General features: G+C 41.8%; 1 protein-coding gene across 1 annotated transcript in view; it reads left to right on the forward strand.

Annotated features, from left to right (window-relative positions):
• LOC126282207 (modular serine protease-like) overlaps positions 1 to 27753 on the forward strand; it is a 314749-nt gene that overhangs the window by 191991 nt on the left and 95005 nt on the right. Inside the window, exon 7 of the mRNA XM_049981753.1 lies at positions 15246 to 15452. Within this exon, the coding sequence (XP_049837710.1) occupies positions 15246 to 15452 (207 nt within the window). The remainder of the gene's footprint in view (positions 1 to 15245; positions 15453 to 27753) is intronic.

Consider the following 27753-nt stretch of genomic DNA (forward strand, 5'->3'; position numbering starts at 1 on the left):
AGACAGCATTCATACTATGTTTCATCTGTAAAAGGTTTAGAATTTCCACAAGTCTGTCATGAACATTACTTGACATTTTATTATTAACCACAGCTGTATGTTTTAAGTGGCTGATTTTTTTGTCAGTTGTGCATCATTTTGCACACCTCAGCTCTATGTTTGTCCTTCTTCAGCAACTACAAGATGTGTTTTGATAAAATCAATTCTCTCTTTTGTGGTTTACACCACAGGGAGAACAACATTGTGATTTTGTATTTTGAAACTTGTTTACTGACTGTTTTTCACATAGTGTGCATGTCATCCATTTTATGGGTCTGCCCATACAGTTCACATGGATGTGCTGGCCATGTGCATGTAGTGAACTCATCAGTGACTTCTCATTTTATTGTTCTTGGAGTAACAAGATCACTTGTAATTAGAGAAAAGGAACAGCTTGCAGGGCATCATGTAGCAGATCTGAACGTTTTAACAAATGATTGGAGCATCTTGCCCCATTACATTGACCATTCAACACAGAAACTGCATAGTCATTGCAAACTACAGTCTCCATGCCGACTTATCTCAAGGCGACTAACGGCTACAGTCTCCGTATCGAACATAGCCTGAGACTCAAGTAGCGTCTTTCCAATGCCACTCTGCCACTTTATTTTAACCCTTGCACCCTAACATTGATCACTCAAGACAGAAGCTGTTTTTTGCCCTTTAAAGGACAGAGTGTTTCAAAATCACACTAACTAACTTCAAGATGTAAAAAGTATCTCGAGTTACAAAATGATGATAGGAACCTGTGTCTGGAAACGTCAGCCAGTGATGGTATAGGGTCTCAATGTTATCTTTATATGTATGTATATGTAGGGGTGTATCAGTGATTATTGTACAAACTTCCAGGGATGATGGAAAAGGATAAATGTATCAGACTGTAGGAGATTGAGATAAAGGACCCTGGTCCAGAAATGAAAAAGTCAAAAGTTATTAGCAAAAATCGGTCTGATATCTCTGACAGTGCAATACATGCACTAGTACTGTTGTTGCTAGGACTGTGGGGTAGGCAACTTTCTAGAGGAAATATGAGCACTTGCTCATTTAGCTACTGATGGGTGTTAATAGTTCTTTTTTCTTCTTTTTTTGAGTGTTCAGTCTTCTGACTGATTTGATGTGATGTGCCACAAATTCATCTCTTGTGCCAACCTCTCCATCTCAGAGTAGCACTTGCAACTTGCATCCTCAATTATTTGCTGGATGCATTCCAATCTCTGTCTTCCTCTGCATTTTCTGCCCTCTACAGCTCCCTGTAGTACCAGGGAAGTAATTCCCTGATGCCTCAACAGATGTCCTAGCACCCTGTCCCCTTCTCCTTATCAGTGTTTTCCACATATTCCTTTCCTCTCCGATTCTGCAGAGATCCTCCTCATTCCTTACCTTATCAGTCCACCTAATTTTCAATATTTGCCTTTAGCACCACATCTCAAATACTTCAATTTTCTTCTGTTCCAGTTTTCCCACAGTCCATATTTCACTACCATACAATGCTGTGCTCTAAATGAACATTCTCAGAAATCCCTTCCTAAAATTAAGGCCTATGTTTGATGCTAGTAGACTTCTGTTGACCAGGAATGCCCTTTTTGCCACTGCTAGTCTGCTTTGTGTTGAGGGATAGCATCTTTGATTAGTAATCAAAACGTCCTCAGTCCTGGGTTTGATACCCACAACTGCTTAAATTTTGATTGATAATCAGAATTGGTAGCCAAATACTTCTGGAATAAGAAGTCATCCGCATTCTGCCAATGGCCTTGTCAAAGAGAGCAGAGGAGCAGACAGTTGTTCAGGACACTCTCTTGTCCTTGGGGGTGGGAAACTGCCCCTAAAGGCAAAAGGAACAGCAATGGTTGATGGCACCAAGATGCAGAAGGGAAGTGGAAATCACTGCATTAAAGACACGTAATGTGAATCCTCAGGACATGTGGCCTGTAATTGAAAAAGTGTCATGATGATATCTCCATTGGCAATGGATTATGGAATAGTCCTCAATTCTGATCCTCGGGAGGGGCTACCAAGGGGAAGGTGACCATGAAAAAAAATTGAATAATCAATGAAAGGGTAATGATCTATGAGTTGGGGTATGGAATATCAGAAGCTTTAATATGGTAGGGAGGCTAGAAAATCTGGAAAGGGAAATGCAAAGGCACAATCTAGATATAGTACGGGTCAGTGAAGTGAAACAGAAAGAAGAAAAAGATTTCTGGTCAGATGATTATAGGGTATATCAACAGCAGCAGAAAATGGTATAATGGGAGTAGCATTCATTATGAAAACCAAGACAGGCCAGAGAGTCTGTTACTATGAACATTTCAGTGATAGGGTTGTTCTTATCAGAATTGACAGTAAACCAACACCAACAATGATATTTCAGGTATATATTGTGACATCACAAGCTGAAGATGAAGAGAGAGAGAACGTTTATGAGGATACTGAAAGAGTAATACAGTACGTAAAGGGAGAAGAAAATCTAATAGTTATGGGGCACTGGAATGCAGTTATAGAGGAAGGAGTAGAAGAAAGGTTAGAGGACAATATAGGCTTGAGACAGGGAATGAGAGAGGAGAAAGACTAATTAAGTTCTTTAATAAGTTTCAGCTAGTAATAGAGAATACTCTGTTGAAGAATCACAAGAGAAGGAGTTATACTTGGAAATGGCTGTGTGATATGGAAAGCTTTCATTTAGATTACATCACGGTCAGACAGAGTGAGGTATTTATTTGTTATGAGACTCAAATTTTCTCTGACCTGTTCAGCAACTATATCATCGGAGTCTGTGGGTCGGTAGAAGGAGCCAATTATTAACTTAGTTCGGCTGTTAAGTATAACCTCCACCCATACCAATTCGCACGGAGTATCTACTTCAATTTCACTACAAGATAAACCACAACTGACAGACACAAACACTCCACCACCAATTCTGCCTAATCTATCTTTCCTGAACAGCATCTGAGACTTCGTAAAAATTTATGAGAAACTTATTTCAGGCTTTAGCCAGCTTTCTGTACCTATAACGATTTCAGCTTCTGTGCTTTCTATTAGTGCTTGAAGCTCAGGGACTTTCCCAGCACAACTGCAACAATTTACAACTACAATTCCGACTGTTCCTTGATCCAAGCATATCCTGTATTTGGCCATGCACCCTTTGACATTGCAGCCCACCCCGTACTTTCCTGAGGCCTTCTCACCTAAAAAACGGCCCAGTCCATGCCACACAGCCTCTGCTACCCATGTAGCCGCTAGCTGAGTGTAGTGAACTCCTGACCTATTCAGCGGAACCCAAAACCCCACCACCCTATGGCGCAAGTCAAGGAATCTGCAGCCAACATGGTCGTAGAACTGTCTGAGCTTCTGATTCAGACCCTCCACCCAGCTCTGCACCAAAGGTCCACAGTCGGTTCTTTCAGTGATGCTGCAGATGGTGAGCTCTGCCTTCATCTTCGCAAGACCGGCAGCCTTCACCAAATCAGATAGCCGCTGGAATCCAGAGAGAATTTCCTCAGATCCAAAGTGACACAGGTCATTAGTGCCGACATGTGCCACCACCTGCAGCTGGCTGCACCCTGTGCTCTTCATGGCATCTGGAAGGACCCTTTCCACATCAGGAATGACTCCACCCGGAATGCACATGGTGTGCACACTGGATTTCTTCCCCTCCTTAGCCACCATATCCCTAAGGGGCCCCATTACGCGCCTAACATTGGAGCTCCCAACTACCAATAGGCCCACCCTCTGCGATTGCCCGGACCTTGACGGCTGAGAATCATCCTCTGAAACAGGGCAGGTATCTGCATCTGGCTCAGCGAGAGACAGTACCTGAAACCTGTTTGTCAGACGCACCGGGGAGGCTTTCTGATCAGCCTCCGGGGACGTCTTTTGCTGCCTGCCACTCCTTGGAACGATCTGCCAATCAACCACAGGCGAGGGCTCAGCCCCACTGCGGGCAGCAACCGGGGCAACCACAGCAGCAGACCGAGCTGGGGACAGATGGGACAAGGTTGACATCTCCGTGATACCCAAGTCCAGCTCCCCACAGTGGTGACCATTGGCAACAGCCTCAAGCTGCGTGACCAAAGTCAGCGCCGCCTGCAACTGTGAGTCAAGGGATGCCAACTCAGCCCTCATCCGAACACAGCAATCACAGTCCCTGTCCATTCTAATCAATGTTGAACAACAGTTACTGAAACACGTGTCCATGCCTAGACAACACAAGGGAAACACACAAAGAATGTATGAACTAACCTGTACAAATGCCTAATGAATGCGCTACAATCTGCCTGAATTTACGATTATAGTAACCGAAACTCGAAATTACACCTATACCAAACTCACACACAATTTAAGTAAGAATCTATGAAGAAAACACAGAGAAGAAGCTATATCCTACCTTGCTAATCATAATGAATGCTACTTATGTTATACAATTTTCTGCTGCTGTTGATATACCCTATAATCATCTGACCAGAAATCCTTTTCTTCTTTCTATTTCACTTCACTGACCCCTACAGTATCTAGATTGAGCTTTTGCATTTCCTTTTTAAGATTTTCTAGATTCCCTACCACATTCAAGCTTCTGATATTCTGCACCCCAACTCATAGAACGTTATGCTTTTTGATTATTCAATTTGTTTCTGATGGTCACCTCCCCATTGGCAGTCCCGTCCTAGAGACCTGAATGGATGACTATTCCCGAATATTTTGCCAATGGAGAGATCATCATGACACTTCTTCAATTACAGACCTGAGGATACATGTAGTGTCTCTTTAATGCAGTAGCTTCCACTGCCTTTTGGATACTCTTGCTCATGCTTTTGACCATTCATTGCTCTTAAGGTATGTTTTTTAGAGAATATGTTTACTAGACTTTATTTTTTATTTCTATACTATTGCCTCTGAAAGTTGACTATCCTACAGTCATAGCTACATCCCTACCCATACATATACTCCACTATCAGGATGATATTCACTTGTAACCTTTGGCTCATTCATTTCTGGACCAGGGTTTGGTATCTCAAACTGATAAATTTATCCTTCTCCATCATCTCTGAAAGTTTGTAACATCATCACTGAATCACTATGCATATATACATACACATACTGGGTTCCTATCCTCATTATGCACAATTTCATCAAGGCACTGTTTTTCAAGATTGTCCCACTCCTCAACAGCGATTTACTGTAGATCCCTCAGACTGGTTGGTAGGTCGCATCATCTGAAAACAGCCCTTTTCAATCCATCTCAGGCATGTTCGATAGGGTTCATATCTGGGGAACATGCTGGTCACTCTAATTGAGCAATGTCGTAATCTTGAAGGAAGTCATTGACATGTGCATGAAGGGGGTGTGAATTGTCACCCATGAAGATGAATGCCTCGCCAATATACTGCTGATGTGGTTGCACTATTGGTCGCAGGATGGCATTCACATATCATACAGCTGTTATGGTGCCCTCCATGACCACCACCAGCTGCACTCGCTGAACAGTGTATCTAAGGCGTTCAGCCTGACCGGGTTGCCTCCAAACACGTCTCCAACAATTGTCTCATTGAAGGCATATGCAACACTCATTGGTGAAGAGAACGTTATGCCAATCCTGAGCAGTCCATTCAGCATGTTGTTGGGCCCATCTGTACTGTGCTGCATAGTGTTTTGGTTGCAGAGATGGACCTCGCCATGGACATCGGGAGTGAAGTTGCACATTATGCCGCCTATTGCTCAGAGTTTGAGTCATAACACGATGCCCTGTGGCTGCACAAAAAGCATTATTGAACATGATGGCCTTGCTGTCAGGGTTCCTCTGAGCCATAATCTGTAGGTAGTGGCCATCCACAACAGTAATAGCCCTCTGGCGATCTGAGTGAGGCATGTCATCGACTGTTCCTGTCTCTCTGTATCTCCGCCTTAACAACATTGCTTTGGTTCACTCTGAGATGCCTGGACACTTCTCTTGTTGAGAGCCTTTCCTGGCACAAAGGAACAATGTGGACATGATCAAACCGTGGTACTGACCATCTAGGTGTGGTTGAACTACACACAACACAAGCCATGTACCTCCTTCCTGCTGTAACAACTGGAACTGATTGGCTGCCAGACCCCACTCCATCTAATAGGCACTACTCATGCATGGTTGTTTACATCTTTGGACAGCTTTAGTGACATCTCTGAACAGTCAAAAGCACTGTGTCTGTGATACAATATCCACAGTCAACATTTATCTTCAGGAGTTCTGGGAACCAGGGTGACGCAAAACTTTTTTGTTTGTTTTTTTATTTTGTTTTTGTTTTTGTTTCATGTGTGTGTATGTGTCTATATTCCTTCTGTATCATCTGTATGAATATTTACCACCCCCATACCTTGTGACGGATGTAAAACTTGAGCAGCTTCATTTATTGCTATTCCCAAAGAGTACATACTTATGTGTATTTCATTGTTATGTTTGAAGGATTAAATTTGAAAAAGTACATCAAACCTTGTGCACCAGATTCTTTTTAAAAAACAAGATGTTTGCAAGTTTTTGGAGGTGCACTGAAATTTATCAATTGTTTATACTGTTGGGTCTATACAGGGGCATTCTGTCAGCTGCCCAGCAGTTTCCACTAATGGTGTCTCTAGGATTAGACTTACAAATGAATTTTCAGGGTTGAGATTTCTATGCAGTTTTAAAGGCACTGGAGAGCTATCACTGGAATAACTTTCTCATCTGCTCTGATTCTGTAACTACATTATAAATGAGTTCGCAAATGTACGCAGCAATGTTGTCCAATACATACAAGACACACTTAACATACCGAATTGTCAAAGGAGGAAGTAACAATCTGCTGGGTACCAGCCATGTGGGAACCCTGGGAAATGAGAAACTGATGTGACAGCAAGGGATGTATGGGAGGAAAATGTTACTCTGTGCTCTCCTCTCCAGTACTATTACCTTGTTGTTGAGGAGGAGACTTGTCAGTGAGAGAATGTGTGGCTTGAGGTACAAAATAACAAATTACTGCTGGTGAAACCCTTAGTTATGCCACAGTGGTCATTGCTAGAGTCACACAGATATAAAGGAGACGCCTTGGCTTGCTGAGAGCATTCTGCTGTTCTGACACACAGCACAGGCACATCATCTTGTGGGAGCACGCACCACTGTGTGGCGCTTGTGTCAAGGCGTACCAGTGTCACACTGCCACATATTACTCAATTGTATTTTGTAGATTGTATGAGAGGATATAGATTTTTCTTTGTAATGATTTTCTGTGTTGCCAGGGTTCCTGCCCCAGTTATTGTGTAGGTTGTTTTAATTTATGTAAGAGTGGCTGCTTCCTTCCTTTTTTAGTTAGTAGTCAAGCCACCCATGCTAATCTGAACCAGTCTTACAGTTTTGGCTGTTTAAATTTCTCCTTGAATAGTTTTTATTTAAGCGCTTTTAACATCCATGTATAGGCCTGTTATCCAACATTTACTACTTCTCACAGTGGCTGGTTATTTCCCTGCATTTATTAGTGATCAGCAAGCCTCATGTACTGTACAATAAATTTTAGGACTTTCTTCAATTATTTGTCTTTCATTTAATACTGTGTATCATTACTGTATTATTACAAATGTCTGCTTGTGTCTGTGTATGTGCGGATGGATATGGGTGTGTGCGCGAGTGTATACCTGTCCTTTTCCCCCCTAAGGTAAGTCTTTCCGCTCCTGGAATTGGAATGACTCCTTACCCTCTCCCTTAGAACCCACATTCTTTCGTGTTTCCCCCTTCTTCCCTCTTTCCTGATGAAGCAACCGTTGGTTGCAAAAGCTTGAATTTTGTGTGTATGTTTGTGTTTGTTTGTCGGTCTATCAACCTGCCCGTACTTTCATTTGGTAAATCACAGCATCTTTGTTTTTAGATATATTACTCTATTATAGTTATATTTAAGCATGAGGAAAGAGTATGAATGAAAGTCTGTAGATGTGCACTCTCCCACGTATGAATTTTTGTTGACTGTGTGAATGTATTGACAAGTGGCCACTGTCTCTGTTGTCTTTGCCAGACAGTGTTTCAAGCATCTTAAGTGTGCATGCTGTAGAGCACTCTGCAACCATCGTAACCATCGCCCATCTTCACAGCCACTTTGGTTAATCTTACTAGGCTGAATTTGTCATTCAAAATGGCCCCATTCAGGAGCCATAGGTTGTCTAATGTTTTCGTATCCTTGTTTAATGATAGCTCATAATTCCTAGTTCATCTGCCATTCTCAAGACACTTAGTTTTTATGCGACTGTATTCTCCAAAACTGAGCTGGGAAATCTGGAAATTGATACATGTAACAATATAAACACTTCTTTCGCTATCCCCCATGGATATTTTGACATACCAGTTGTCCAAATGTGTGATTCATTTAGTCAGGAAAACACAACATATGTTTTAAATGAAATAAATCACATATATTGGTAACTGATGTGTCACATTCTCTGTACTGACATTGTGATACAGTTGCTCTGTGGCTTCACAACAGGTATCATCAGTGTAGAGTTTGGTCTTGCAATTTTAGTATAAATCAATGTATTGCTTTGAATCTAGTTTCTAATAGCAATAAAGGCCCCAATGGACCCATTACTTAGTGTGGTTAGAAGCGTCGATCACTTTTTCGGAAACCCCATAATTCCCACCCAGTGAGAGGCTTAAGTGACAAATTTGGCTCAGAGATGCGTACAACCTTCTTCTGTAATGGTACAAACGCAAGGCACCCAGCAATGTCACTCTTGGGATCAGTGGAATGTGAATGTCAATCCAAATTCTTCATATGCTCTGACTCGTTTAGTGTGCTGTATACAATTCAGTCTATGTACCCAGCATACAGAACTCACCAAAACATCTGTGACACCATCCTGCACTTGCAATGACAAGGAATGGAGGTATCATTCTGAATATGAGGACATTTGGGTATCTGTGGGAGTGAGTTGGCCAATACCATGGCCAAGGAGACGTGTACCCTTCCCAATGTAGCTGACTGTGCTATCTGTCTCCGCACTGCCCTGTCATTGTTGTAAAGGTCTGTCATAAGTCTTTGGGAGAAAATATGGTTGGGTGTGATGAAAAATAAGTTTCAGTCAATAAAAGAGACTGTAAGGCCATGGCACACTTCCTTCCAGCCAGTTAAAATTGATGAAGTCTGTTTAACATGACTTTGAATAGGTCACAGCCCCCTGACCCATGGCTTCCTGCCAAGATGTGAAGAACTGTCTGTTTGTGATTCATGTGGTGTACTGATTATGGTTCTCCTCATTTTAACTGATTGTATTTTATATAATGACAAGAGGGTTCAAGTTGGTTTACCGAAAGGCCTGCACTCAATTTTAGATGATAATGAGCAAAATGTGGCATGTGTTTTATGCTTTTGTCTTTTATCTTCTCTTCTACCTAAGCTCTTAGGTAGAAGCATTTAATATGATAGAGAACAACTGGCTCAAGCAGTTACTATTTTTATGATCCATCAGTCTTCTTTTCTGGACTTGTCTCTTAGTGGCTGTCCAGATTATACACTCCTGGAAATTGAAATAAGAACACCGTGAATTCATTGTCCCAGGAAGGGGAAGCTTTATTGACACATTCCTGGTGTCAGATACATCACATGATCACACTGACAGAACCACAGGCACATAGACACAGGCAACAGAGCATGCACAATGTCGGCACTAGTACAGTGTATATCCACCTTTCGCAGCAATGCAGGCTGCTATTCTCCCATGGAGACGACCGTAGAGATGCTGGATGTAGTCCTGTGGAACGGCTTGCCATGCCATTTCCACCTGGCGCCTCAGTTGGACCAGCGTTTGTGCTGGACGTGCAGACCGCGTGAGACGACGCTTCATCCAGTCCCAAACATGCTCAATGGGGGACAGATCCGGAGATCTTGCTGGCCAGGGTAGTTGACTTACACCTTCTAGAGCACGTTGGGTGGCACGGGATACATGCGGACGTGCATTGTCCTGTTGGAACAGCAAGTTCCCTTGCCGGTCTAGGAATGGTAGAACGATGGGTTCGATGACGGTTTGGATGTACCGTGCACTATTCAGTGTCCCCTCGACGATCACCAGAGGTGTATGGCCAGTGTAGGAGATCGCTCCCCACACCATGATGCCGGGTGTTGGCCCTGTGTGCCTCGGTCGTATGCAGTCCTGATTGTGGCGCTCACCTGCACGGCGTCAAACACGCATATGACCATCATTGGCACCAAGGCAGAAGCGACTCTCATCGCTGAAGACGACATGTCTCCATTCGTCCCTCCATTCACGCCTGTCGCGACACCACTGGAGGTGGGCTGCACGATGTTGGGGCATGAGCGGAAGATGGCCTAACGGTGTGCGGGACCATAGCCCAGCTTCATGGAGACTGTTGCAAATGGTCCTCGCCGATACCCCAGGAGCAACAGTGTCCCTAATTTGCTGGGAAGTGGCGGTGCGGTCCCCTACGGCACTGCGTAGGATCCTACGGTCTTGGCGTGCATCCGTGCGTCGCTGTGGTCCGGTCCCAGGTCAACGGGCATGTGCACCTTCCGCCGACCACTGGTGACAACATCGATGTACTGTGGAGACCTCATGCCCCACGTGTTGAGCAATTCGGCGGTACGTCCACCCGGCCTCCCGCATGCCCACTATACGCCCTCGCTCAAAGTCCGTCAACTGCACATACGATTCACGTCCACACTGTCACGGCATGCTACCAGTGTTAAAGACTGCGATGGAGCTCCGTATGCCACGAAAACTGGCTGACACTGACGGCGGCGGTGCACAAATGCAGTGCAGCTAGCGCCATTCGACGGCCAACACCACGGTTCCTGGTGTGTCCGCTGTGCCGTGCGTGTGATCATTGCTTGTACAGCCCTCTCGCAGTGTCCGGAGCAAGTATGGTGGGTCTGACACACCGGTGTCAATGTGTTCTTTTTTCCATTTCCAGGAGTGTATATCATTGATTCTAGTGGTCTGCCTTTACTTGCTTGCTCCATTGCAGCATTCAGAGGAGTCGTGTGTGTTCATGTAAAAAAAGAGTACAAGGGAGCGTATGTGGTCTTATGTTCTATTTTAGACTATCCTCTTTTTGTGTGCTATAGGCCCATTCATCTCACACAGTCAGCGTAAGGGTGCTGATGACTGATGGTGAATGCCCTCCAGATGCAGCACCACCACCAACAACAACAATCAAACAGCTAAGTGTTTACACATTCGGTGAAAAGGCTACTGCTCAGAAGTTCATGTGGTGTTTAAGGTGAGTTAATGATGATGCATTGGCACTAAATTTCGCACAATTCTGCCTGGTGTTGCCATGGATGTGTCACAGGATGGGATAATTGTCATGCCCCCTCTTAACCTACATTTCATCCAATCTTTTAACACCTTTGCAAAGGAGGTCAGAACCATGATGCCCAGCATTAAAATCACACAACTTTTTTATGAGTGGCTGAGGAAAACATTTCAGACACACTGACACTCAGAATCAACACAAAAAGGGTGCATGGGGTGGCATAAAGGGCAGCAATGAATACTCCCCTTTCCTTGGGGCGTTGATCCCCCTCACATTTTGTGGTCAAAAACTACAGTTTGCTGTGAAGTGAGCATCAGGAAGATGTTCTTTACAACCTTTGACAATGCTGACAGTCTCAGGCATTCAATCCTTTTCTAAGGGCATTGTGGTGCTGTATCCCAATAAAACACAATCACTTACATTTGGAGTGCAGTGTGACTGTAATTTTTGCTCTCATGTACAGATTTTTCTCAAAAATATCTCACAGCACCCTCCACAACCCTGGATGGCTGATACTCCAACTTTTCAAGAATTTTGCAAGGCACTCAAGAGTGTGAAACCTGGGAAGGCTCCTGGACCTGACAGCATCCCGATGGAGCTTATTGAGGGTGGCAGCTTGCCTCTGAAAACTAGACTCTTCTCACTCATTCTGTTAATGTGGGAAACCCACAAGGTATCAGCTGACTTGAAGAACTCCACAATTGTCACCATCTTCAAGAAGAGTCTGTGGGATCTACCGGGGAATATCTCTACTCTCTGTCACTGGCAAAATTTTTGCAAGAATCATTTTAAATCGCCTCCAGACACTTTCAGAGACTATACTACCTGAGTCTCAATGCGGGTTTTGACCTTCAAGAGGGACAATTGACATGATTTTCTGTGCTCGACAACTACAGGAGGAGTGCAGAGAACAGCAAAAGCCTTTAATACTTGTTTTCTACCATCTAGAAAAGGCCTTTGATACAGTTCCCAGAGAAGCCATGTGGATGGTCTTAAAATGCTTCGGCTGCCCTGAACAGTTTGTTGACTTGATTGAAGCTCTCCACAATGATATGACTGGACAGGTCCTCTGCCAGAATGAAACAACTGGTGAATTCCCAATAACAAGTGGGCTTAAACAAGGATGCGTTCTTGCTCCAACATTATTTGCATTGTATCTGGCAGCTATGCTTTACAAGACATCCGTAAACAATGCAGAAATAGAACTAAAGTACAGGTTCGATGGAGGATTATTCAACCAGTCCAGACTCCATTCAAAGAGGTTCACCAGTACCACTCGTGTGACAGAGCTGCAGTATGCTGATGACAATGCTTCTCCAGCTCATTCACCTGCATAGTTGCAGCTGTCAGTTGATTCCTTCAGCAGGGTGTACGAATGATTTGGTCTCTCCACCAATATTCCAAAGACAAAGGTGATGGTGCAGCCAACTCCTGGCTCCTCTGTTCCTGATTTCAGCATATCCATTTATGATACACCCTTGGAACAAGTGGACCATTTCCTCTACCTAGGAAGCGTACTGTCATCTAACTGCTCATCTGGAAAATATGTGGAGAATAGATTATGTGCTGCCCATGTAGCATTTGGATGTCTTACAAAGTGAGTCTTCCTGAATAAAGACCTGACACTGTACACCAAACTGATGGTGTACAAAGTAGTTATTTCCACCCTGCTATATGGTTGTGAAACCTGGATGTTATATTGCTGTGATCTGAGGAACCTAGAATGCTTCAACCAGCAGAAGTTAAGATGTATCATGAACCTGCAATGGGATGACTTCATATCCAACATGGCTGTTCTTGAGAAAGCAAAAATGTATAGCATGGAAGCTCTTATCATTGGGCATCAACTCAGATGGGTTGAACATGTCCAGCGGATGAAAAATGACAGACTTCCATGCCAAATGCTGTACAGTGAAGTGAGCACAGGTAAAAGGCCTTGAGCTGCCCCTCTCAAACGTTATAAGGATCAGTACAAGAAAAATCTGAAAAACTTGAACATCGATCTGCGTAACTGGTCCACAATAGCAGAAGATTGAAGTTGCTGGCGCTCAGTTGCCTCAAATGCTCTTCAAAACTTTGAGCTGGAATGTTGAAGACTGGAGAATGACAAATGCTGGAGATGTAAACTCCTCAAGGTCAGCCATGTCCTCCACCTTCCATCAGCTGTAATGTCTGTGGCTGCCTGTTCCACGCTAGGATTGGATTGCTAAGCCATCAACAACACTTCCACATCTGAACCGTGATAAAGGAAATCTCAGGAGAGAAATGAAAACTCGGATACGAGTATCAGCCAATGATGACGGCGACAGACTGGAACCACTTAAAGCTACTCAATGAAATTTGAATGTGATCCAGAGCAGGAAAGGGTGGTTATGCTTTTTCAGCACCACTATTTCATGTTTACCTTTTGTGTTATTGCGGAGGGATGCAATATTGACACATGGGTGAATAAAATGGCAAACGGTCTCTCCCTAAGACCTTCCCCAGTCTGACAAAACTTTTGATGACACCTGCCCACCTTTGTTGACAACTTTAAAAATGGATCTGTACAGGCAGTAGCCATCATGAAGTCCTGTGTGCTTACAGACTGGCAACTACTTTGAAGCTCTCAGATTCTGGATGGCCTATTATCAGACACAAGAGCAACAATCTGGCGGCAAGACAGCAGTTGCAAAGCATGCCTGTAGGCACCTTTTTCTGCTTTGGATTATGTACAAATATCATAGAAATGTGGTGCAAATGTGACATCACTAACCCACCTTACCCATCATGTGAACTTCTGAGCTGTAGCCATTTTTTCACACATGTGAACACCTTGCTGTTCAAAGCATTGTTGAGCCCAAGAGTGATGTTGCTGGATACAACACTTTTGCACCATAACAGGGAAAGGTTGTAAACACCTTTGAGCCAAATTTCAAACTTAAGCTTCACATTGGGTTGGATTTATGTGGTTTTGAAAAAGTAATGCTTCATTTCTATTGTGCAGTGTAGTATATCTGTTGGCATGGCTGCCTTGATAACTTCAGTTTGGATGCACAACTGGGCCTGTGTCTCTTGGGGGAATACAGGACTTGCTGCAAGCAAGTAAATGAATGGACGGTGGAGCTACTAGTACATGGCAAGGAGAGAATTTGGATCAGACAAGAAGCATCTCTGGATGGCTGAGACGGTTATGGCAATTGTTTTTATTAAGCAGGAGATCCAGGTTCAAGTCACAGTCGGGTAAAAAGTTTCATCTTTCACCATTATGTTATTTTGATATTGTAGCTGGAGTCTGTCTCTCCTTTGAGGTTTCTATTATTGTTATCTAATTGTTCCATGTTCTGCAAACAAGACATTTTCATAATGAATGAATATTAATCATATAACTTTTCACTGTTATGTTATTACATAGGACTGCTGTTTTAACATTAATTAGTAATTAATAGCAGTGATAATATAGGGCAGAGTTTTTGAGGTTAGTAAATAATTTATGTATGTCAAAAGCAGGACCAGAATGAGTGCTGAACCTTGCAGGACACTGTGTTTGTATCTTCACTCAGAATTTATTTTAATTCCTGCAGTATCATTTGTTAAAGTGACCCTCTATTTTCTATGTTCTTTAATGCCATAACATTTTAGTTTACATAGAAAATCTACACAAAGGCCTTGGCAAGACCATAGAAAATGCTAACACTGTAACTTTTGTTATTTAGTTCTACCATGACAGAGATAGTGAGATCACACATTTATTTCTCTGTAAAGAAGCCTTTACAAAACCCATACTAAGCTGTCTTGAAGGCATTTTCAGGAAGTGGCTCAATATTCTGTTATAAGTAGGATATTCAATAATTTACATGATATAGCTGAGCTTTGAATGCTGTAATCTGACTTGATATAATTTATTTAGTATGTAAAACTGAGAGTAATATATTATGTACATCTTCATTTTGTATTTCAGGAAAGTGTCCTAGACTCACATCAGAATCAATTTATGCTGACTGCTTCTATGGTGAATCGAGGTTCACTTGTGACTATCCAGTTCTCCCAGGAACAAAAGCAGTTGTGGATTGCAAATTATATTATACTTCAGCAACTGGACTAAAACAAAGTCTGACATGTGGACTTGATGGTCAGTGGAATAGTGTAGTCAAGAAATGCTATCCAGGTAAAAATGCATCAAAGACCTTGCAGTGCATCTCCATCTGAAATAAGTTACTAGTATAAATAAGATGATGGGAAGTCCTGATTGAAAATCCTCAACAAGGTAATAACTAAGATTGAAAATTTGCTAGCTATTAGATGAATCATTCATAGATGTAGAGTACAGTTACAAGGGCATTTCAAATATGAACCAGATTTAGCTGCGGTGTCTGTGGTAGTGCATGCAAATGGGCACAACATTGACAGGATGTTGTTGGGGGGGGGGGGGGGGGGGGGATGTCTGGAATAGCATTGTGATGCTGCAGTTAGTGTGCACGAGGTACACAAGTCCCTTGCACAGTACATGATTGCCAAGTTTCTTGCAAAAGAAGGGGCTACAAATTCGTGGAAAATTTGAAGAGGCTCTGTGCACAGTTTGGGAAGAAGTTCTTTCGAAGACCCAAGTGTATGAAAGGCATAAAAAAAATTTGTGGCAGAATGAGTAGATGTGGGAAAATTACACCACCAAAGATGACCATGGACAAGCATCATACCAGATAACAACTGAATTGCTTTGGTGGTAGGAAGAGCCAGCACGCAATCTGAAACATGATTCTTATACGTGACAATGAAAGGCCACAGTATGTTGCTTTAAAGAGGCGAAAACTGGAGGAAATTCATTGTCAAACTCTGGGACATTACAGTCTAGATTCATCACCCTGCAACTACCATATATCTGGACTGCTGAAAGAACAACTTGGAGGACACAGGTTTGATGACAACACAGTGGGAGAAGAGTTGGTGTGCAAGTTGCCGCGCTCATGTCTCTCTGCTTTCTTCAAGGATGGCATCAAAAAGTTGCCAATTCCATGGGAAAAATGTGTAGCAATGTCAGAAGACATGTAAAAATATGAAGTGGGTGTAATTTTTTAGATCCAAAAAAGCTTACAGAAAACAATTCTGTATCACATTTGATCTTTCCCTTGTGCATACACAAATGCAGGGAGAGAAAGGGAAGGTTGGGGAACAGTGGTTGATGGCCCAGAGGGAGGTAGCAGGTACACACAAGACAGAAATATGACACAGGCATGGGCATAGGCACAGGTGAGTTTGTGCACTGGAGACAACAGTAGATAGACAGCATAAGAAGGAGTAACTTTTAAGACTGGGGAAGAGGGTATGCGTGTAAGGTGAATGAAGCAAGGGTTCTGGGCAGGATGGTAGTGGTTGTGAAGCATAGTGCTAATGGAAATTTCGGCCAGAAAGGGTTAAAGGAATGAGGGATATGTTGCAGGGATAGCTCCCATCTCCATGGTTCAGAGAAGCTGTTGTCGGGAGGAAGCATTCATACATAATAGGCCCCAAAGCAGCCACTGAAATCTGGCACACCATGTTCAGCAGTATGTTCAGCCACCTGGTGGTCAGCTCTCCTCTCAGACACCGTTTGGCAGTGGTTATTTGCATGGGTGGGCAGCTGGTCTGTGGTTGTGGGCACATAAAACGCTGTGCAGAAATAGCAGCAGAGCTTGTATATTATGTGGCTGCTATCATAGATGGCTGTGCCTCTGATGGGATAGGGTAAGGCTGTGCTGGGTCTGGAGAACATGTTGGATGGTTAGGTCTTGCACTTAGGTCTTTCACAATAATATCAGACATGTGAATAAGGGTTGGGAGTAGTTGTGGCATAAGAATTGACCAGGATATTGTTTAGATTGGGTGGGCAGTTTGTAATCTTGCCCTCCCACACATCACCATTAAATTTTTCTTACTCTCTTCATTAGCTTCAAAAGCTTCAAGAGGAGTCAGATAATGAAAAACTATTTTACTTATCTTCATTTTCTCATTGTTGGCTGCAGTCAGGTCTAGGGTAGATTCTTGAGGCAAAAAATTTAATAACTTTGTGGTTCCAGTTGACATAATAATGTTTGAAGATTTGTCTGTCTTTCTCTTGAGTTTTATTTTTTGTCACATTTTTTCAGTATCATGCCATCTTTACTATTTCCACTTTGGTAACACCACAAATTACGTTGTTATTGCCAGATATACGAGGGCAAGTCAATTATTATCCACAAAGTAGTTATAAAACTTTATTGTAATCAAACAGGAAACTTACTAGAACATAATTTTTTGACATAATCTCCTTGTGTTTCAATGCACTTGGTCCATCATTGTACAAGCTTCCTGGTGCCCTCATAAAAGAAGGTTCTCAGAGCTGCAAGCCAGGAATGCACCGCTACTTTCACTGCTTCACGTGAGGTAAATTGACAGCCCCGTTAATGCCTGTTTGAGTGGACCAAACAAGTGGTAGTCAGAAGGGGCAAGATCAGGATTATATGGAGGATGATCCAGTACTTCAAATTTGACTTTCTGGAGCATTTCAGTATTGTGTGCGGCAGTATGTGCCGGGCATTGTTGAGCAACAACACAACAACTTTTGACAGCAATCCTCAGTGTTTGCTTCAAATTGCAGGCTTTAGCCTAGCAGTAAGCATTTCAGTGTAACATACACTGTTTATTGTTGTGCCCCTTTCCCCATAATGTTTCAGTACTGGACCTTGTGTATCCCAAAAAACCTTAAGCATCAGTTTTACTGTGGATGGTTGGGTCTTTAACTTTTTCTTGCATAGCAAATTTGGATGTTTCCATTCCATACTCTGCTTTTACTCTCCAGCTCATAATGATGGATCCATGTTTCATCATCAGTAATGATCTTGTCTAAGAAGTTGTCCCCTTCATTACCATAATGATCTAAATCTTTTTTGCAGATGTCCAAGCATATTTGTTTAAGCAACTGTCAGTTTTTTGCTACCTATCTTGCACAAACTTTATGAAATCCAAGTCTGCTGTGAATGATCCTGTAGACAGAACTCGGTCATCTGGTTCCTTTATTGTGCATAACACTTGTTCGACTATGTCAGAATTTTTCAATCCATTCATAGACACAGTGTTTTAGCAAACCACTGTTCCCGTACTGTACCAAAAGTCTTTGATGAATTTCAGCCCTGATATGCCTTCGACCACAAAAAATGGATCACTGAACGTTGCTCTTCTTTGGTTGAAATAGACAGTGGAGCAGCCATGATTAGCAGCATGGCAGCGATAACAAAACTAACCTAGTAGCTTGAAAGTTGCAAAGATATAACAACAAATAATCAAAGCATGTTTCATCAACATAAAAAGACAGTACTACCAAAATAAACAAAAATATAACTAAATTGCTGATAATAATTGACTTACCCTCAAATAAACAAGTCTGATTCCATCCGAGGCATGCCCACTACTACTTCATTCTGCGGTGCTAACAATAGTCCAAAGAGTTTACAAAGCAAAAGAGTTTACAAACTTTCTTGACAAAAGAACAGGTTATATCATTATTTTGTAAACAAATCCAAGGATAAATTTAATAAATATCATCTGATTGTGCAATTAATAACAGTAACTTTAAGTATGCCAGATATTTCGTAATTTCAAATATTTCTAAAAGAAAAGTAATTCTAACTGTATGTATCAACTGTAATAAATTAATTTATTTTTATACATTTTAGCCTGAAATATAATGCATGGAATACAAGGTCAAATGAAATTCATTTAGTTACTTGAAGCTCTGACAAAGGATACTGTTAAGTTGTTTCAGTCACCGATGGTGAGTGGTGGTGGGAGTTGGGAAGTGGGGCTACTTTACAGTCAGTTCTCGGGGGTGTTGCAAGGATTGGGACATGTGAAGATATGGTGTGGGAAGTCTGCACAGACTAGGTTTGGGGATATTATGTCTAGGGTTTTTTTGGTGCAGTCAATTTCAGTGCATCAAAGGAAAACAATAACTCACCTGGAAGCACAGTGTCAGGTTTGGAGGATAGTGCCTGCTTGTGCAAGTGAGACCTTCAGCATACTGGACAAGGAAATTCTTGACAGAAAAGATGAACTGTCCAAGGCGGCCAGACCTTGCAAAAGTGGTTTTTTGATGTGGATAGGATGGCAGCTACCAAAATTCAGGTACTCTCTATGGTTAGAGGGCCCAATGTAGCCAGGGGTATGGATGGTGCCATCAGAAAGGCTGAGGTCATCACCCAGGAATGTGGGATGTTGGGATGAGGAGGACTGGGTGAATCATATGGGAGAGAAGGTGTCGAGGCTGCAAAAGCAGCCTTGTCATACACCAGCTGTGCCCTGTAGTTTAAGTCGAGACGACCACCAACTGACTGTCTCCTACCCCTCCACCTGAATGAATAGCCACCAGCAAATAGTGGCTGAGAGCAGAGTCAACTGGCTAACCCCCAGTAGCAGAGCACACTGCTGAGTACTGCATGCCTGATTTCAGTGGCTGCTTCACAACCTGTGCCATGTGGATCCTCCCCATGCTTTCTTGAATTCAGTAGATAGGAGTTGCCCCTGCAACACTTCCTTCACACCCATAATCTCTTGGCATCCTGCTTCACAGCCACCTCCACTCTGCCCCAGGATTCCCACTTTACTCAATCTGCCCTCACACCCTCTTCTCTGCAGTCTATGTTCTGTAGCCACCTCCCCCCTCAGTTCACTCTCCGCATCACTGTCATCATACACTGCTCAAACTCACCGGTGCCTCTGTCTTATTTCTACCTTGTGTGCTACTTGCTACTCCTCCTTGCACTATCCACCTGCTACCTGTGTCTGGGCTGTCAGCCACCCGTTCCCATCCCCATCTCCTACTCCTTGCCACCTTTCTTCCTCTCCCAATCCATCCAACACAACTGCTCACTACAGTCGAGCTGCAGTACAGGCATTGTGTATTAGTATTATGCCAGCAGTGTAGTCGTAGAGGTGCCTGTCTGGGAGGTGGGTGAGGAGGGGGTTGGGGGGGGGGGGGGGGGGGGTGGAGGAGTAGGCACTCTACCTCATATAAGTGTTTGTCTGACTGCTGGCAAGTATTCAGACTTGTTATGTATACGTTGGCATCTCAGTTCCTCCTCCGTTTGGACATTTGCTACTTTTGCTCTTAAATTATTTATAAGCTAATAATTTTTATGACAGTGAAACCTCAAGTGTTTCTGTGAGGTGGGTCATTGTGTAACTACAAATATGACCAGAAAATGGTGAGAGTGCCTGAATACAGTTATCGTAAAATAATAAATAGCAATCAGTAGACAGATAAGAATTTTTTTTCTAGAAATAAAGGTTGTGAATCACTATTTACTGAGAAGTGTATCCAGTTTTGATAAACTAATTGACTCTGGAATTGCAGGACATTATATTTCTAAATATTTAACCTAATGGTTAAATTTGGATTTTCTTTGTGTACTAAAATCCAAAATTCCTTTAACTTTGGGACAATTACCTGGAATATCTTGTTGATGTATTATGTATTTTTCCAGATTATCTTCAACAAAAAAGTGTAGTTTTCAGTGCAACCTCATTGTCTCTAGGAAAAAAGCTCTCCCTAGTTATAGCAGATCTCTTTTCAACATTCTCATTCATCATGTGCTGAAGCCTTGCATAATTTTCTTCTCATATTAATTCCTCTTTGATAAAAATCATTTTCCCTCTTCTTTTGGTAGTAATGAATCAAAGTGATAAGGATACTATGTTATGTTTCACATCAGAACATAATTCCCTTGTTAAATATGTATGAAATAAGGCATGAAATATTGAAAGTATGCATTGTGGTTAATTATTAACTCTTGTAGGGTGCTAAAAAGTAGATCATTGTCCAGTTTGTGTTAAAGAGATTTTGGAAGACTGAGAGTCAAGAGTATTAGCTTGTTATACATTTCTAAAAAGAGTTGTGATGGAGATCAACAAAACTTCCACAGTCAGAACACAGTGTACTGTGTCAGAAAGTGCTAGAAAATTCTTGTCTCCCACCCCTCTGCCCCCCACCAAATTTACCTGTACATTAAAAACTTAAACCAAGCAAATGATGAAGCACATGCCAAAACAGGAGGAAAAAGAGAAAATAAGCAATTCCTCATTTAAGAGTTTTTTAATACAGTGATATACTTTCTATCACTGTTTCACTGATGTTCAAGCTTGTAAATGGGTGAAACTAAACTAATCATCCTAACATTGTAGAAGAATCAAAATATGTTGAATACAGACTTCACAAGTCACTTCCAGACATCATTCCTATAACCACAGGGTAGAAGTCAGAAAGTGGTACATGCGAGCAGTCAACAGAAATAACCAGTTCAAGAGCTCAAGCACTTCCCTTGTTGATGTGTTGTGCTAAATGCATATAGATGGTCTCACAGCTGGCCTGAGAATGTTTGAAATTGAAACACTTAAAAACAAATAAGAAATCATACCATAGAAAAATTTCTTATGTTATAAAAAGCTCTGAAAATAGTCTCTTCGCTTCTGTTTATTAATAATCTCTAATACAACAAACTGTCCCAAGTAATTTAAACACATGCAAGTGCTAATGAGAAGTCATTTCTGACTGTTTATGGAACATGAAATGGAATGAATACATAAGGTTATATTATTAATTTTTTAAGGAATTGGGGTGGGCATGAAACACCATATTTTTTGTGTAAACACAGTTACTGTATATAAAAATCTGCAAAGGGGACCACATACAAAATTTAGGAAAGACTTGCTTATGAACACCAAGATAATTTTTGTGACAAGGAAGTTAAAGATCAAAGTGACTCAAATATACTGTCAAGTTTTGATCACTTTGGTTTTGCACTAAACAGAAATGTTACAGTGGTGCTCACAGAACTGAGACAGAATGCTCATACAATAATTTATATTATAAAAGATACACACACTTTGGACATCACTGGTGACTCTTGAGGCAAAAACTTGCGTCTATTTGGAAATGTGACTCCAGGTCCTTAACATGCTTCTATGCCCCATGAGTGAGCCAGATGCTGAGTTTACAAAAATGAAAGACATCACTGTCATACACTATAGAGCTGGGCACATGTCTGTAAAAAAAATGCATTTTGATCATGTAATGTGACAGGGTGTTGTAGCTGTCTCCTTTCATTATTCACCATGACTCTAAGTCCTCTAAGTAATCTTTAATTGTGTAGTATGCTTTACTTATGAAGTCTAACAATGGAAAATCTGGATGAAATGTAACAATACCAGAGAAGGAATGTTGCTCCTCACCATTCAGCAGAGATATTTACTATTAAAAACAGTCTTGATCACGATTTCTTTATCAAGGTGACCGGTTTCGACCACTTTTGTGGTCATCTTCAGACCTACAAGTTGTATACAAAGCTTTAATTAGAGGTCTACATACATTAAAGAAAATACATAAAGTTATAAAGCTACAAAACAATGAATTACCATTGAGTAGGAACCTCTTTCTGTTGGAGAATCACTACTGGAGAAACCAGTGCAAGTCTTACTATATATAATGGAGTCTCTGCCCACTTCTGATGGCATGATGTCATTACTAACCAATGAGTTATAAGTCATATAACAATTTAAAATTTCTTAGTTAAAAGAACATTGTCAATAATTAAAATACACACTAAACTTAGCTTATTAAACAGCTATTGTCAATTAAAAAATATTTAAATATGAAGGATAAATGATCTATGGTTTGGCAGTACATGGGTTGCCCTCTCAAGGCCTGTTAGTGAACCACTGGTTGCCATGGTGAAGTTGGATGCCATTCCCAAGATGAGGCAGCAGGCTTCTTTGCACTGAAGTTGTTGTAAAGTTGATAGACGAACTAGTGGTTCCCATGATGAGGACAAACACCAGTGCAAAGATGTGGCAGCAGGCTTCTTTCTAATGAAGTTCTTGCGAAAGTGGAATGGCAAAGACTGTCATGTCAGACAATGTATTGTTGAGTAGCAACATGTCTTTATTGAAATGATTTTCAATGAGTAGGCTGACATGTATACTACATGCTGCACAAATACAATACAAAGTAGTTGAACACACACACAGAATTACGAGCTTTCGCAACTGGCAGTTGCTTCGTCAGGAAAGAGGGAAGGAGAGGGAAAAATGAAAGGATGTGGGTTTTAAGGGAGAGGGTAAGGAGTCATTCCAATCCCGGGAGCGGAAAGACTTCCCTTAGGGGAAAAAAAGGACAGGTGTACACTCGCACACACACACACACACACACACATATCCCAATGTGTGTGTGTGTGTGTGTGTGTGTGCGAGTGTACACCTGTCCTTTTTTTCCCCTAAGGGAAGTCTTTCCGCTCCCGGGATTGGAATGACTCCTTACCCTCTCCCTTAAAACCCACATCCTTTCATTTTTCCCTCTCCTTCCCTCTTTCCTGACGAAGCAACTGCCAGTTGCGAAAGCTCGTAATTCTGTGTGTGTGTTTGTGTGTTTTGTTCATGTGCCTGTCTGCCGGCGCTTTCCCGCTTGGTAAGTCTTGGAATCTTTGTTTTTAATATATTTTTCCCATGTGGAAGTTTCTTTCTGTTTTATTTACATACAAAGTAGTTGTCCATCTATATGAAATATTGTGTATGAAGTTCATATGTAAATTACATGTGACCATTTTTAAAAGGCATTGCTATTCCTTAAGTTATATGCCAGTCTTATAAACCAATAAAAATAATGGAAATGGAAGGAATTTAAATTATAATACTATGAGTCATAGTGTCAAAAATAAAGAGATGTGAATTAGCAATATGCAGTCTGAAAACATGTAAGCAAAAATTCTAAAACAGATAGTCAGTCATAAAATAATGTTTGTTGAAATAAAATTACAATGTAAAGATAAAAATATTTCCTAAAACTCTTAATAATTTTAAAAACACAAAGGACAGAAGAGTAAACATTCTAAAGCAGATCATCGAAAAGCTAAAAGAAATGTTTGTCTTTGAATTGAAGTTGCTCATTTAAAACAGATAATGGATTACTTTTGTGAAATGAAAAGATTTCAATTTCTTCTAAAGTATTTAGCAGTGGTTCTTTTGGCACAGTATGTAATATTTTCAAATTATTAGAAATGCAACCCTCAGAATGATTGTATCCATCAAGATGTTGATCAAATATTGATTTGGTACATGCAGTACCAGTAGTATGTTCTTTAAAACGTGTTAGAAAGTTACGGCCAGTTTGGCCAATATACTGTTTCTCACAGTCATTACATATTATTTTGTAAACACCTGACTTTTGGTGCTTCAGTTTCATCTGTAGAGGGTTATTAAATTTAAATGCTATTGTCACACTTGTATTCTTAAATAATTTATTTATTTTATCTGAAATAGGTTCCATGTATGTCATTTTTGTAAATCTCTTCTTGGAATTTACAACAGCATCATTTGTTTCTTGTAATTTTTGATATAACAGATCAACCTAATGGGAATTATAATTGTTAGCAACTGCTATCTGTTTTAATGTAGAAGAACAACTTCAGTGGAAAGAAGCCTGCTGCCTCATCTTTGGAATGGTGTCCAACTTCACCATGGCAACCAGTGGTTCCAAATGGTTCACTAACAGGCCTTGAGATGGCAACCCATGTACTGCCAAACCAAAGTTCATTTATCCTACATATTTAAATATTTTTTATTTGACAATAGCTGTTTAATAAGCTAAGTTTAGTGTGTATTTTAATTCTTGACAATGTTCTTTTAACTAAGAAATTTTAAATTGTTATTCGACTTATAACTCATTGGTTAGTAATGACATCACGCCATCAGAAGTGGGTGGAGCCTCCATTATATATATAGTAAGAAGTGGACTGGTTTCTCCAGTAGTGATTCTCCAACAGAAAGAGGTTCCTAGTCAATGGTAATTCACCATTTTATAGCTTTTCCTTAACGTATGTAGCCCTCTAATTAAAGCTTTGTATACAACTTGTAGGTCTGAAGATGACCACAGAAGTGGTCGAAACCGGTCACCTTGATAAATAAATTGTGATCAAGACTGTTTTTAATAGTAAATATTTGTAAGATATTGATCACTGCCACTCCCATAGTGTATTAAAAAATAATTAATATAGCGGAGATCCTGAATCGTGATAGGCACAATAAAAAGATTTACACACTCATAGATTTTAGCCATTAAGGCCTTTGTCAGGAGTAGACACACACACACACACACACACACACACACACACACACACACAACTTGCACACATGTCTGCAGTCTCAGAGAACTGAAACTACACTGCGAGCAGCAGCACCAGTGTATGATGGGAGTGGTGACTGGGTGGGGGTAAGGAAGAGGCTGGGGTGGGGAGGGGGAGGGATAGTATGGTGGGAGTGGTGGACAGTGAAGTGTTGTAGTTTAGATGGAGGGCAGGAGAGAAGGTGCGGAGGGGGGAGGGGGTAAGTAGCGAAAAGGTGAGAAATAAAAATAAATTAAAAGACTGGATGTGGCAGTGGAATGATGGTTGTGCAATGCTGGAATGGGAACAGGAAGGGGGCTGAATGGGTGAGGGCAGTGACTAACGAAGGTTGAGTCCAGGAAGGTTATGGGAACATAGGATGTATTGCAGGGAAAGTTCCCACCTGCGCAATTCACAAAAGCTGGTGTTCGTGGGAAGGATCCATATGGCACAGGCTGTGAATCAGTCATTGAGATGAGGGGGTATTATGTTTGGCAGTGTGTTCAGCAACAGGGTGGTCCACTTGTTTTTTGGCCACAATTTTTTGGTGGCCATTCATGTGGACAGACAGCTTGTTGGCTGTCATGCCTACATATAATGCAGCACAGTGGTTGCAGCTAAGCTTGTAAATCACATTATTGGTTTCACAGGTAGCCCTGCCTTTGATGGGTAGGTGATGATAGTGAGCAGACTGGAGTAGGTGGTGGTAGGAGGATGTATTGACAGGTCTTGCATCTAGGCCTATTACAGGAGTATGCGCCATGAGGTAATGAACTGGGAGCAGGGGTTGTGTAAGGATAGACGAGTATATTGTGGAGGTTCGGTGGATGGTGGAATATCACGGTAGGAGGGGTGGGAAGGATGATGGGTAGGACATTTCTCATTTCAGGGCACAGTGAGAGGTAATGGAAACCCTGGCAGAGAATGTAATTCAGTTTCTCCAGTCCTGGATGGTACTGAGTTACGAGGGAAATGCTCCTCTGTGGCTGGACTGCAGGACTTTGGGAGGTGGTAGAAGACTGGAAAGATAAGGCACAGGAGATTTGTTTTTGTACAAGGTTGGGAGGATAATTATGGTCAGTGAAGGCTTCAGTGAGACCCTCAGTATATTTAAGGACTGCTTGTCACTGCAGATGCAACGATCATGGGTGGCTAGGCTGTACGGAAGGGACTTCTTGGTATGGAATGGGTGGCAGCTGTCGAAGTGGAGGTATTGCTGGTGTTTAGTAGGTTTGAGTTGGACGGAGGTAGTGATGTAGCCATCTCTGAGGTGGAGGTCAATATCTGTGAAGGTGACTTGTATGGTTGAGTAGGACCAGGTGAAGCCAATGGGGATAAGTTGTTGAGGTTCTGAAGGAATGTGAATAAGGTGTCCTCACCTTCAATCCAGATAGCAATGAATCTGAATCAGCGAGAGGTTTAGGATTCTTTGTTTTTAGGAAGGATTCCTCTAGATGGTCCATGAGTAGGTTAGCATAGGATGGTGCCATGCAGGTGCCCATAGCCGTACTGTGGATTTGCTTGCAGGTAATGCCTTCAAAGGAGATGTAATTGTGGGTGAGGATATAGTTGGTCATGGAGACTAGGAAGGAGGTTGTTGGTTTGGAATCCATAGGGCATCTGGAAAGGTAGTGTTTGATAGCGGTAAGGCCATGGGCATTAGGAATGTTAGTGTACAGAGAGGTGGCATCAATAGTGACAAGCAGGGTGCTGTGTGGTAAAGGGAAAGGTACTTTGGAGAGTTGGTCAAGGAAATGGTTGGTATCTTTTATATAGGAGGATAGGTTCTGGATAATAGGTTGAAGGTGTTGGTCTACGAGAGCAGAGATTCTCTCAGTGGGGGGACAGTAACCAGCCACAATGAGGCGTCCTGGGTGGCTGGGTTTATGAACTTTAGGGAGCATGTAGAAGGTGCGCGTGCCGGGAGTGGTAAGGGTGGGTAGAGAGACGGACTCTGTGGAGAGGTTCTGGGACGGGCCTAAGGAGTTGAGTAGTCTGGAGATTCTGCTGGATTGGTGGAATGGGATCACTGTGGCATGGTTTGTAGGTGGAAGTATCTGACAGCTGACGGAGTCCTTCTGTCATGTAATCCTTATGGTTCAAAACAATGATGGTGGAGTCTTTTTTTGCGGGTAGGATTATAAGATTGGGATCAGTTTTTAGATGGTGGACCGTGGTTCTTTCTGCAGATGTAAGGTTAGTATGCATGTTGAGGGATTTGTGAAATGATAGTGAGGCAAGGTTCGAGGATAAGAAATTCTGGAGAGTTAACAGGGGATGGTTTGTAGGCAGTGGGGGTGGATCACA

The sequence above is a fragment of the Schistocerca gregaria genome, chromosome 7, assembly GCF_023897955.1.
Source record: "Schistocerca gregaria isolate iqSchGreg1 chromosome 7, iqSchGreg1.2, whole genome shotgun sequence".
In the NCBI taxonomy this organism is placed as follows: domain Eukaryota; kingdom Metazoa; phylum Arthropoda; class Insecta; order Orthoptera; family Acrididae; genus Schistocerca; species Schistocerca gregaria.